The 12,707-nt window shown below is 44.5% G+C and overlaps 2 protein-coding genes across 17 annotated transcripts in view; one reads left to right on the top strand and one right to left on the bottom strand.

Moving 5' to 3' along the window:
* PTK2 (protein tyrosine kinase 2) overlaps positions 1–3,515 on the top strand; it is a 190,985-nt gene extending 187,470 nt beyond the window's left edge. For 14 of the 16 annotated variants that reach the window (XM_033512470.1, XM_033512471.1, XM_033512472.1 and 11 more), the window contains 3 exons: positions 727–882; positions 1,321–1,401; positions 2,254–3,515. In XM_033512470.1, the coding sequence (XP_033368361.1) occupies positions 727–882; positions 1,321–1,401; positions 2,254–2,463 (447 nt within the window). In that variant the 3' untranslated portion in view covers positions 2,464–3,515. The remainder of the gene's footprint in view (positions 1–726; positions 883–1,320; positions 1,402–2,253) is intronic. The other 2 variants (XM_015617804.3, XM_015617809.2) reach the window with 1 other exon arrangement.
* An 836-nt stretch (positions 3,516–4,351) lies between these two features.
* Positions 4,352–5,650, bottom strand: RPLP1 (ribosomal protein lateral stalk subunit P1). Its single transcript, XM_015617813.3, has 4 exons — positions 5,464–5,650; positions 5,285–5,359; positions 5,061–5,178; positions 4,352–4,472 (listed from the first exon to the last, which is right to left on the bottom strand). Exons 1-4 carry the CDS (start codon positions 5,533–5,535, stop codon positions 4,393–4,395), a joined length of 345 nt encoding a protein of 114 aa, XP_015473299.1. The 5' UTR covers positions 5,536–5,650; the 3' UTR covers positions 4,352–4,392.
* Positions 5,651–12,707: the final 7,057 nt, after the last annotated feature.

Genomic DNA, 12,707 nt, shown 5'->3' with positions numbered 1-12,707 from the left:
AGGATCTTAAAAAGGAATTGTGCAAAGTTTCTTTTATTTCAGACCTGGGATTATTTCAGTCTGCCTTGGATTTAATTCCAGACATATCTAACTTGTTGTAAGTTTTGCTTGAGTAAAAGATCACAAGATTTTTAACTTACTAGTTTTTTTCTGATCTCTTGGAAATCAACTATCTAAAAGCATTCCATGTTTCCCACCTGTACTGGTGACACCATTTTTCTTAACCTGCTGTAAATTTTCACTAACAAGATAATAATGTCATAGAATCATGGAATAGTTTGGCTTGGAAGGGATCTCAAGGATGGTCTCGTTCCAGTTCTCTCTTTAACATATCAGTGTGTTACTGTGTGCTCTGCCACTATTTTGGAGCACTAAAAGCCCTTCTGGAATGAGGGACCTGATACCTGTTGCCCTCACAGTGGAACTTGAACCACAGAGACATGTTAAGCACTCAGAACTCTTATTCCTCAAATTATTCCCTTCTCTATTGAGGATGCTACGCTGGAAAGTCTTTGGGGAAACCCTGGTAGAAGTTGCCCAGTGTCATTTCAGAGATCAGGTTCAGTCAGAAGAACGAAAAGGAACTTCCTTCAGCCTCTGGAGGCAGCGTGCTGGGGCAGCCGGGGGGGCTGTGGGGACACGGGAACCTGAGCCCGTCCCGGCTGGGAAGCGGCCGAGCCCCATCTGCTGGGGACGGGAGGTCCAGCAGCTCCTCTCTGCTTGCAGATTCAGCCGCAGGAGATCAGCCCTCCTCCCACGGCCAACCTGGACCGCTCCAATGACAAAGTCTATGAGAACGTCACCGGGCTGGTGAAGGCGGTGATAGAAATGTCCAGTAAAATCCAGCCGGCTCCACCTGAGGAGTATGTGCCCATGGTGAAGGTACGGGGGCAATGCCTAAAGTCAGGGTTTGTTTCTTCCCTGAATGAGGTCTTCAAGTGGTGTAGGAGAAATTTGCTGGAAAGCTGGAAGTAGAAAAGCTTTTCTCATGGGGTGGGTGACTTGTGGTCAGAGTCCGGAGCTCTGGATTCCATGCCCAGTGTTATGGACAGCACTGCTTCATGCCCAGCTTGCCTGTGCTTATCCAGGGTGCTGAGTAGTGTGCTGTCTTCTCCACATTTTCACTTTCTGTGAGAAAAACTTGTTATTAACCCTTTGGCATCTTGTTTTGATGGCGATAGACACAATTGCAGGTGGGATTTTGAAGTGCTTTAGGCATGATCAACTCTCTATCCAGGTGATTAATTTGCACTCCTGAAATTCTCTCATCTGCTTAATCCAAGTCCTTAAAGTTTATTTCTTTAATATTTTTTTTCTTAGGAGGTTGGTTTGGCACTAAGAACTTTACTGGCAACAGTAGATGAGACCCTCCCAGTGCTCCCTGCAAGCACCCACAGAGAGGTACGTGGAGTTCTGCTTCCCTGGTGCTCAGCCACTGCCCTCCCAGTCAGCTTCGGCCCTTGGGACAGGTTTTGGTGCTCCCTTCTTGGCACAGGTGCACCTTTTAGTTCCCTGAGCAGTCTGAAGGCCTGGGTTATAGTTCTGCATTAAATGCATTTTATTAAAATTGCTGCATGGACTTAGGCTTGGTATCAGTGAGGATGCTTAAACTGGATATAGGTGACACACAAAGGAAGGTGACATAAATCCCATTATTCCACGGCAGGGAATCATTTGAGTGTTAATTCTTAGTGCAGATGTCACCTGTCATTTGCTTGCACACCAAGTCATTGAACAGGTAATTGAGCAGGGCTTGGTGCAGCTGGAAGGTTGTCTGTAGTTCTGGATGAGGAGTGACTGAGAGCTTTCAATTAAGTTCATAATTCAGACAGTTTTCCTCCAAAACCTTGAAGGAGTGTGGTACTGAGAAAGCCGGAGAATGGTTCTCCAAGTGCCAGCTCAGAGGCTCATGCTGACTTAGCAGTGTGCTTAAGCAACCTGTATCTCCCTTCTTGTTTCATTTTTTAGAGCTACCTCTATGTTTTAGAACTGCTTCAGTAATAAAAAGAGTGATGCTAATAAGGACCCACAACAAGCTGTTTATGCCAAGTTGTGGTTTAAAATCCACTGCTTGGTCTTGGTGCTGTTTAACAGTGGGTGGCTCAGCAGGTGCCAAATTCCACCTGCTGCTCCACGTGGTGCCCTCAGAAACGGCCCAGCTTGAGTCAGGAATCAGGCAGGAGCTGTGGCATTGCTGTGAGTGCAGTGTTTCAAGCACCCCCCCCCCGGGCTGACAGGGCTGTCTCATTGCAGATTGAGATGGCACAGAAGCTGCTGAACTCGGACCTGGCTGAGCTCATCAACAAGATGAAGCTGGCCCAGCAGTACGTCATGACCAGCCTGCAGCAGGAGTACAAGAAGCAAATGCTGACGGCTGCTCACGCCCTGGCTGTGGATGCCAAAAACCTGCTGGATGTTATTGATCAAGCCAGACTGAAAATCAGCCAGTCCAGACCGCACTAAGCACTGAGGGAAGATGTCATCAGCCTCGGAATTCTGCTTGCGACAGGATGTTTCTTCACCTTCCACCAGCAGTGAGGATTAACCCAGTGCAGTCCTGGCCTTCCAGTGCCTCTGGCTTCAGCAGACCTGACCAACTGCTGCTGGTTCTCTCATTGCAACAGTTTAACCAAGTCTTTCTGGTAGGGCCGAGCTGGGCTGGATTCAGAAGGTGGCATTATCAGCAGGGGAGGTTTGTACAGGAGCCTTCGGGCACTCGGAGCTGGGGCAAAGGGCAGGTCACACCATCGCATGGGACACGCTTCGCACTGAGCTGCCACCATTGAGCTGCCACCGGGGCACGGTCTCGGAGCCAAAACTGGTGGAGCAGCAGATGGGAGAAAGATATTGTGAAGAATTCGGGGAAACCTCAGGGCTGAGAATTCTTGCCCACAGTATATGAACTATCCAGACTGGAATTTTTTTTTATTAGAACACTTACGTCGCAATATGCTAATCATGATTTACAGAGAAAGAATAAAAAGCTATATTTTCAAGACTTCAGTCATTTCAAGACAAACTAAAGCCCTCTTCATCTTCCTGCCTTTTACTTTCACGTGACTGTGTGAAGCATTTGTTTGGAACTAGCTGTAGGACACAACTGAAGACTCGTCTTTTTCACCAGGATAACGTGCCAGTTCTTTTGTAGCAATGTTGTTTTCCTTGGAAGTGAAAATGCTGCTTTGTACCAGAGCAATTCAGAGCTGCATTTAGAGGAGATCTGTAACAATTCATGTCCCCCATTTTTATATAATTTATAAAGACAGATTAAAGCCATGATGACTATTTTAAACCCACTGTAGTTAACTAACCCATCCTTTTGTCTATCTTGCCTGGGAGGAGTTACAGTAGAGCAGTGTAATTAGATTTTCCTTGGTTTTCCAGTTATGCCATCTGTTCTGTTAAAATAAAAACCACACTCCCTTTTTGCTGTTGAGGGATATAAATTATTCTCAGGAAGAATATAATGAACTGTACAGTTACTTTGACCTATTAAAAAGGTGTTACCAGTGAAACTCTGACTCTTATTATTTCATTTGTGTGCACAGCAAAAGAATTCTTCCCTGGGTACCTGTGTCTTTTTAAATTATAAACAAGTTAATAATACAAATACCAACCATCCTGTCATAAAGTTGTTACATAAATGTAAAAGGTGGGATAGTGCTGAGTTCCATCAGTGTTTGGTCCAGATGTGGGACAAGCCCTTTCCACAAAATGTGCTTTTGGGCACCCTTCTTACACACCTGAAATTCTGTAATGCCTCAAATGCTTTGGAACACTCATTTGGAACACAGACCTTACCTTGTTCAACTGCCCTGGAAAAGTCCTCTTCAAAAGCTATTTACAAAATTCATGCCTTTAAAGTAGCTCCTTTCCATCAGGTGTTATATCACTTCCCACACCCAATTTTCTGGCCAGGTTGTACCTTACACAACCTCAGCCCTTTACCTGACAATTGCAGCCTTATCCAAACACTGTGAAATGCCTCTGGCTGTGCCACAGCTGCCCCTGCACAGGTACCATGGGAGCTGCATTGCTGCCCTAACCAGAGGTGTTACAGCACAAGGCGCTGCAGCACCAGCCCAGCCTCAGTCCTTTTGCTGAACACGAGTCCATCCTGCAGCTCCAGGCTGTCACCACATGCTGTGCTCACTGAGAATATTCATTCCCCCCTGTCCAGAGGCTCTGGGTGCCTTTAGAAGCTTTAACTGTTCTTGTCAAACACCAAAAATCTGATGGGAAGTTGTAAAGCCGCAGCTGAACACTCATGACAGGCAGTTTAATGAGCTGTAGGTAACTTGGCCATCCTCCACCCTCTCCCCTTCACAAACATCCACCTGAAAGACACGAGTACAAGTAGATGTTCTTTATTACAGGCTGGTACAAAACTAATTAGTCAAAAAGACCAAAGCCCATGTCATCATCAGATTCCTCTGATTCTTCCTTCTTTTCCTCTTCTTTCTTCTCTTCAGCTGGAAAAGAAATGAGATGGAATTTATTTTCCAATTTATGAGCTCAGAGAAGGCACTTGTCACAAAAGGTGTCATATGCAACAACTAGTATCAAGTGTCAAGACCAGAGCAGTCCTAACAACCTAATCCAGCAGCCCAAGAATAGAGTTTGTACTACTAGCACAGTGTTTTTGTGCCTTCAGAATTAATTTCTAACAAACCTGAAAAACTTTAAGAGGACACGCTGATGCCCTGTGTGTTCCTGATGATGTACAGGAAGAGCAGTCTTATTTCTGAGGCAACACTAATCCTGTACACTGACTTTATATGAAATGTCAGTCTTCCTTAAGGGAAGGGTGTGCTTTGCTGGAGAACATTCACACACACATACTGCATGGCAGAAACCACATGGAAACAGCTTCTCTAACTGGCGCTTGTGGCTGACCCATCCCTGGAAGTGTTGGATGGAGCTCTGAACAGCCTGATTCAGAGGACGGTGTCCCTTCCCACGGCATGGGGTTGGAAAGAGATAACTTTAAGGACCTCCCAACTCGAACCATCCCATGGATCCACGTCCCCACGCCTCAGTCGGACACGGCCGCCACTTACCGGGGGCGGCTCCGCCGGCGGGCGCGGCACCACCCGCAGGAGCGGCGGCAGCCGGAGCCCCTCCACCGCCCGCTCCCACGTTACAGATCAGGCTCCCAATGTCAATGTTCGCCAGCGCCTGCGGAGAACGAGAAGCGGCAGCGAAGCCCCGTTAACACGGGCGGGAGGTGTGGCGGGGAGCCCCACACGCCGCCCCTGCCCGGCCCGCGGCCCCTCTCGCCCACCTTGGCGAAGAGCCCCGGCCAGAAAGGCTCCACGTTCACTCCGGCTGCCTTGATGAGCGCGTTGATCTTGTCCTCCTGCAACGAGACAGCGGCGCTCAGAGCCCGCCCGGCCCGGCCCGGCGCGGCCCCTCAGGCGGCCATGCCGCGCGGCCGCCGCCATCTTGTGCGGCCGCACTCACCGTCACGGTGACCTCGTCGTCGTGCAGGATGAGGGCAGAGTAGATGCAGGCGAGCTCGGAGACGGAGGCCATGGCGGGGCGCGGTGCTGGTCGCCGGGTGGTTCGGCCTTAGCTTCGTACGAAGGACTCAGCACCTTGGGCCGCCGCAGAGCGAAAGGGGCTGGGCACAGCGGCGCGGATTTATAATGGCGGTACGCGTTACGTCATCTGTGACGTCACCCCGTGACCCGCCGCGCATGGCAGCTGCGCGCGCGCGCTCCTTTTTTCCTCCCCCCGCCCGTTCCCTCACCGCCCTCACAGGGAACAAATAATTCATTCCTAAAAACGGGAAACAGCGCCGAGCGCCGGGGCAGCCGCTCCCCCTGCACTGCCAGGCCCACCCGGTCCCCCACGGCTTTTGTATCCCTTCTGGAATGCGGACTCCACCGCTGCCCTGCGCAGCCCCGCCAGGGCTGGAAAACTGCTGAAACAATTTTCCCAGGATTCAAACGAAACCTCCCTGGCACAAGCCCTTCTCCCCCACAACTATTTCAGATCTCACTGCCTCGCTAAAACACTCCATTTCGTGTATGTAATACTATTTCAGATCTCACTGCCTCGCTAAAACACTCCATTTCGTGTATGTAATAAAATGGGAAGAGAAGGTGCAGAATAAACCCTTAGTACAGAACTCTGTACCCTAATTTTTTCCACCTGAACATGAGCGAGAACTTCTTTCCTGTGCAGTGATGGAGCACTGAACAGATTGCCCAGAGAGGGTGTGAAGTCTCCCTTGACAGGAGATATTCCAGAAGTGCCTGGACAATCCTGAGCCCTGCTGGAGCAGGGAGGTGGCCCCAGGTGATGCCACCATGGTCCCTTCCAACCTCACCTGTTCTGTGGTTCTGGGATTCTGGGATTCTGATGAGCCTGAGCAAATTCCAGAGTTTTGCTCAAAATGCATCGTTGGATTGTGAAAAATAAATGTTCTCTGGGGGGGTTTTGTCTTCTTGACAGATGTGCATTTGATGAGCTGTACCTCAGTGGCTGGGCAGATCATGGAACAGATTTCCTCAAAGGTGTGCTAGGGCTCTTCTGGAGGACAGGGAGGTGACTTGGGATAGCTCCATCCAGGTCAAGTCCTGCTTGATCAGCCAAGGGGCCTTCTATGATGGAGTGACCACATGGAGTGGACAAGGGAAGCGCTACAGATGTCACCTGTCTGCACTTCTATAAAGCCTTTAACACAGTCCCACACAATATCCTTCTGGAAGTGGAGAGAGATGGATTTTATGGATGAACTGTTTGGTGGATAAGGAATTGGCTGGATGGTCCTATCCACAATGCAGTGATTGACTCAATGTCCAGATGGAGATTAGTGCTACATCCCTCAGGTCTGCTTGGCACCATAATGATTTAAAGTCTTCATCAAACTCATGAACAGGGGGATCAGGTGCACCCTCAGTGGATTTGCAGATGACTCCAAGCTGAGTGGTGTGGCTGACAGGCCTGAGGGACAGGATTCCATCCCAGCTGGACAAGGCTCTGAACAACCTGATCTAGGTTAAGATATTCCTGTGCATGGCAGTGGGGCTGGGCTATCTGACTTTCAAAGGTCCCTTTCAATGCAAACCGAGTAAGTCAAACTGTCAAAAATGAGCTTAAGCAAAATTTTTTTAAAAATTGCAAAAATGCTTGAAAAAAAGCATAGAATCCTAAAATGACAAGTTTCTATTACCAGCAAAGTGTATCCATCAGCCTGCTTTTGTAGGGCTCCTTTATAGAAATCCCAGGTTTATTAGACCATTACAAGTGAAACCTGAGGTAGGGAAGATGGACTTTACCTCTTGTATCCATCCCTTCCTAAGGATCAGAAACAACTGAGAATTTCACTAAATAAAGAGCTAACACTACTCACAGCTGGAGATGATAAATGCACAGTGATGCAGTGCTTAATTTGTGGATGCTTATTCCTATTAGTGGGGTCACCAGCTCTGAATTTAGCATTTACTTAAACTTCCTATTCAAGGCACAGGGCAGTTGTCTACATTTTTATACCTAACTCAAAGCAGCAAATAAATGCACCTTTCCAGAGGGATTAAATATCCAGGAACCTCTGTCATTGCTGTGTGCTTGAGGATGGGATTTCACGGGGACTTGCATGAGCCTGGCTTGTCCGTTCCTCACTCCAGGGCTGCCAAGGTCCTGTGCAAAAGCCCTCAGAGCTACCAGTGGTCCATGAGATGATGATCTGACTGAAAAGTAGCAACAGAGAAATAAGATTCCTCTTCAATCAAATAAACTTGCAAATGTTGCTAGCTTGGGAGATGAGTACAGGAAGTGTGCAAGCAGTCAACAAAATTATATGTTTAATAGACATGGTTTTATAACAGTTCTGATATAACAGTCCTTAAGCTAAAATTTATTAGAAATGCTGATGGGTTGTTAAAAAATAAAACATGAAGACCTAAAATTCAAATGTGACATTCACATAAGCTTAGGCTTTGGTTGGCAAAGATGTTAATTAAATGAGATTTGCCTGCATCCTTGCTTCATGGCTGTCTTGCTGCATCTATTGAGTGACACTGATAAAGCTGCTCTGTAGGAGCCCAGAATAAAGTTCTGATGAAAACAAATCACTGTGTAAAAGAAAGCAAAAAACTAAAAGAAACCCCAGTTTTGCTGCTTCCTAAAGCTTTTGGGAGCCTAGGTATCTGATCGGGATTGCTGCTTAATAAAGCAGACCAAGGGTCTAGAAATTTGAGGTGGTGTGTGCTTTTCACCTCTGATCCTGTAACTGTACTTTTACTGTCTGACACATTGCCATCCTTTTGGAGCAGAAGTCTCTGTTCTGAATGAATCTACAGCAAATAGATGGAGGCTTAAAAAAACCCAACAAATCCTCTTACATTCTTGTGTGTATTGTGCTATTGCAGGGTAGTGAGTTATTTCCAGGCTGGTGAGGTTTAGGATGATGATACAGCTGTGTACTAGCAAGCTGTTGCAGGATCACACAGGCTGTCTTCATGATAAACAAAACAAGCAACTTGGCTATGAAACTTCCCTGAGGTGGATATTTTACACTTGGAGGATGGATGGTGAAGAGCAGTGGCAGAGATCTGGCTGCGTGTGCTTGTGCATTGTCAAGGAAGATGAAAACATCAGCAAGATCCGTCATTATTGTACACAAAGCTGTCAGCCCTTAGCACCTCACCCTGAATTAGCTGTGTGAACACTACAGAGCTGATGCCTGAGTGTTAGAACAGGACCAAGGCCACTGGTGGTCATCAAAGTGGTCTGACTCAAGAGGTCTTTAGCAAGGAGACTTGAAGTTGATAATTCCTTTCTCATTCCTTGTCCTTCCTTAACTGTTTCATTGCTGTTTATAACCTTCCTGAGGTGATTCTTCTCTCCTTAAGCTGCCTCTCTCCAGCTCTCAAGGCTGCAGCTTCTCAGTGACCAAAGGCAAAGTGTGGCCAGCAGGACCTGGGCAGTGATTATCCCCCTGTACACAGCACTGGTGAGGCCACACCTCGAGTCCTGTACTCAGATTTGGGTTCTTTACTACAAGAAGGATATTGGAGTCTGTCTGAAGAAAAGGAACAAAGCTGGGCAAGGAGCTACCTGACAGGAGGCTGAAGCCAGGTAGGGGTTGGTCTCTTCTCCCAGGTAATAAAGTGCTAAGATGAGAGGAAACGATCTTAAGTTGTGCTCAGAGAAGTTTAGATTCACTATTAAAAAAAATTTCTGCATGAAAGGGATTGGAAAAGGTGCCCAGGGAAGGGATTCAGCCAGCACCCTTGGAGGTATTTAAAAGATATGTAGATATTTTTTTTCTTGGTGAACAGTCTCAGGTATAGTATTTGGTTCTTTTATCTCCTCTTTTGGAAGTTCTTTTTGTTCCTAGTTGGCCTTTTTTTTTTTCTTGGTTTTTTTTTTTTTTCTTGTAACCAAGTCATTACAATGAAGAACAAAACTCTGGTACTTCTTAAAACTGTAATAACCAGTGTGTATAACACATCCCCAATAGGTGGTGCTGCATCTATCTTTTCCATCAAGTTGAATTGTTGCATTGCTGGCCCTGATCACCTGGAAAAGTTGTCTTTTTGAGTGAAGTTAGTAATCTAATGAAAATTAGTTGTTTAGTTTTTGTTTTTTTATAAATTATTATTGCAATTCATTTGACAAAAAAATCAAGTGCAACTTTGTACCTTAGTAGTCGGGACAGTTATCTGATTATAGAAAGACAAAAATCAGGTTTTGGTTCCTCCACCATGGATTAATTGTGGTCAAATATTTAATTGTTAAAATAACAAACAGCTCCTGAGCAGGGAACCAGAACCCTCAAAGTCTCTGTAAAATGTGAACACATTAGGGCATAGAGCCATGGACTTTGGTTCTGATTTTAAATTCTTATGTAAAAACAGAATGAAGAATATGTGACAGCTATAATGCATGTACTCCAGGATAACATCTTATAAGTCAGGCCAGTTGAGAGATGGCAGATTTAAAGCTAAATCCCCTCTAAGTCTAGAATAAAATTTACATCCTTCAGCTCTGAGCAAAAAATTTTGCTACTGTATTATTGTAAACAATGACTGACAGTTAGTTATACACTCTAAGGTTTTAAAATTAATTCCATTTAAAATGGGAATGGTTGTTACTTAGGGAGATCAATGTATGTTTTCCCATCAAAAGAAAAGCTGTATCATTTGTCACTGGCCTATTTGTATGTAAAATATTTTCCCTAGATTGCTGCTGCTATAAATGAATTTTAAATGCTGCTCCTAAATATGGTCTTTCTTTCCAGAATTACTAGAACATGCTTTTTTCAAAAATTAATAATTTCTTCTGTGACAGATATCCGTTCTGGGAAATGTCATCTTGAAATCCAGCAGTTAAGACAGGTATTGTGCCAAACAGTCACTCTTATTTTTTTTTCTTTAGAAAAACCTAATTTTAAGTGTTTAAGCAGCTGTTCTTATACTACCATATAATTGTTAATACCACATATAAAGACCATGCATAAAAGAATGCTGTTACAGAGCTTTCAAACCTCTCTTTCAGAACAAACCTTTTCAAGAACTGAGGCCTTTTTTGGGTGAAATGGCCCAGTAAGACATAATTAGGTGTCACTGTGCTCCAAAACAGCAGTTGTCAGTGACAGAAAGCATTGGAAATAAAGCAAGTGACATGGCCCAGAATGAGTGTGTGAACAGAGGCAGAAGAGAGCTGGAACTCTTTCCCCACATGCACAGAAATGCTGGTGGAAGTGCTCAGTACCATGAAAATATACCTGAGAAACAGCAGCACTTTCACATGGGAAAACTGTGCTTAAATAAAACAATTTAATTTATTATTTAGCTGACTGTGCAGTTCTACAGTCTTGTAGAAACAGTGATAAATGCTTTTGCTTAGTAAGGGCTAAATCCAGAGAAATCAGCTTTAAATCAGTACAAGAATGTTGCTCTAAGCATGATGAACATCATTCAACATCTAGAATGATGTTCAAGGCATTAATTGCAATTTTTAGGATCTCGGTTTTTTAGGGAACTTCTGAAATCAGTTGCAGAGGATCCTGTAGAGTTAGAGAGAAGTGTGGGATGAGTGTTTATTATTTTGTAAAACGTCCCCTTACATTTCAGCTGTCTTCTGATGCTTGTTAGGTTGTTATTGTCAAACTGCTACTACAGTACCATAATGGACTTGTAGCTTCAGTGTAAGCCAGTGCTGATAGCCAGGGAGACCAAATTAGTCCAGTGAACATTTCCAGAAAGTTGTCAGTGTATTTTATGCCCTTTTCTTTCTTAAATGCAGGTCTAATAGGCACAATATTAATAATCTTAGAGGAAGTTACATTCCTAATCATGTTGAATAGGTTGGTTTAAAGATAGCATTAAAAAGTTAGATGTTGATACAGAAACTGCATGTTTTCCTCCTGCCATCTCAGCAGAAAGGCCAGATGTGCCTCAGATAATTCTCTTCTGGCTCTCGTTTTCGGGGATTTTTCCCTATCCAGCCTCTTTTCATCCTCTAGTAAGGTTATATAGCATAAACCAGAAATTATTGGTGGTTGTGCAAAAATGTTACCCAGCTCCTCACAGGGAAGAAAACAGCAACCCCTTTGCCAGGTCCTTTGTTCATCTTTTTGCTAGAGCTGTTTGGCTTTACTTTAAAACTAAAGTTGACCCATAATTTTGTCCTTTATTTGTTTATAGTTATGAGTAAATCTTTACTTTCCAGCAATTTGAGAAGCTTGGAATACAGACAAATCCAAAATCACTCCAGTGGAAACTCTAGTGGTGACAATGGTTTCAGGAACAGTTCACTTGAAGTGAAAGCTGATCTGTTAATAGCAGCCCTTAAATATCTGCAAGTATGACCCAAAGGGAAGAGTAAATACTTTGGAACAGTGAGATGCTTCTGTATCACTTGAAATATGAACTGATGAAGAAGGATATTAATTGGCTTGATGAATACTACAAGCTCTATGTTTGCCTTGCCCTTTGGCAGATAATACTTGGTGAAGGAATTCAGTTGACTTTGACGGGGCTTGACTGTTCTGGGTTGAAAACTGCATGAATTTTTTTAAGGCTTCCACATCAGCATGGAGGAGGTGATTTAAAGTACAGATTATGGCTGTGCTGGAACTCTGTAGGTAACTCCAGTGGAAGTGAGCGTCATTAACTTGCTTTTTGCCTCAGCAGATTTAACTTTATTTTTCCTACTTTCTTCTGAAAGGAAGAGGTATTAATTAGGAAACTGCAGGAATTATCATCACTGATGTAGAATCATGGAATTGTTTAAGCTGGAAAATTACATGTAAGATCATCAAGCCCGACCATTAACCCAGCACTGCCAAGCCCATCGGTAACCCATGTTCCCACATGCCACATCCATGTCTTAAATCCCTCCAGGGATACACCCAGGGTCTCAGTGCATCATATTGATCAGTACTCTGCCTCTTTCACATCATTTCTAGTTTTCCCCAGTACTAAAGTTTATGTAAGTACAACCAGACATTATCTGGTTCTACTAAACTTTACATGTGTACAGTACCAGACATTATCTGGTTGACAAGGACAATAAGCACAGCTGGTTTTCATAGATATGACTAAAAGTGGATGTGGGAATCCACGAGGTAACTGAGCTGAGGTTTTCACAGCAACAGGAGGAATAAAAGAATACAAACAAAAAAATTCCAAATTTAAATCAAGATCCAGCAGTATGTGTACTACTGATATAATTCCAGCGTGGAACAGGGA

This window comes from Parus major, chromosome 2, assembly GCF_001522545.3.
Source record: "Parus major isolate Abel chromosome 2, Parus_major1.1, whole genome shotgun sequence".
Taxonomy (NCBI): Eukaryota; Metazoa; Chordata; class Aves; order Passeriformes; family Paridae; genus Parus; species Parus major.
Note: the sequence above shows the minus strand (reverse complement) of the source record. Positions and strands in the feature narration are given on the sequence as shown.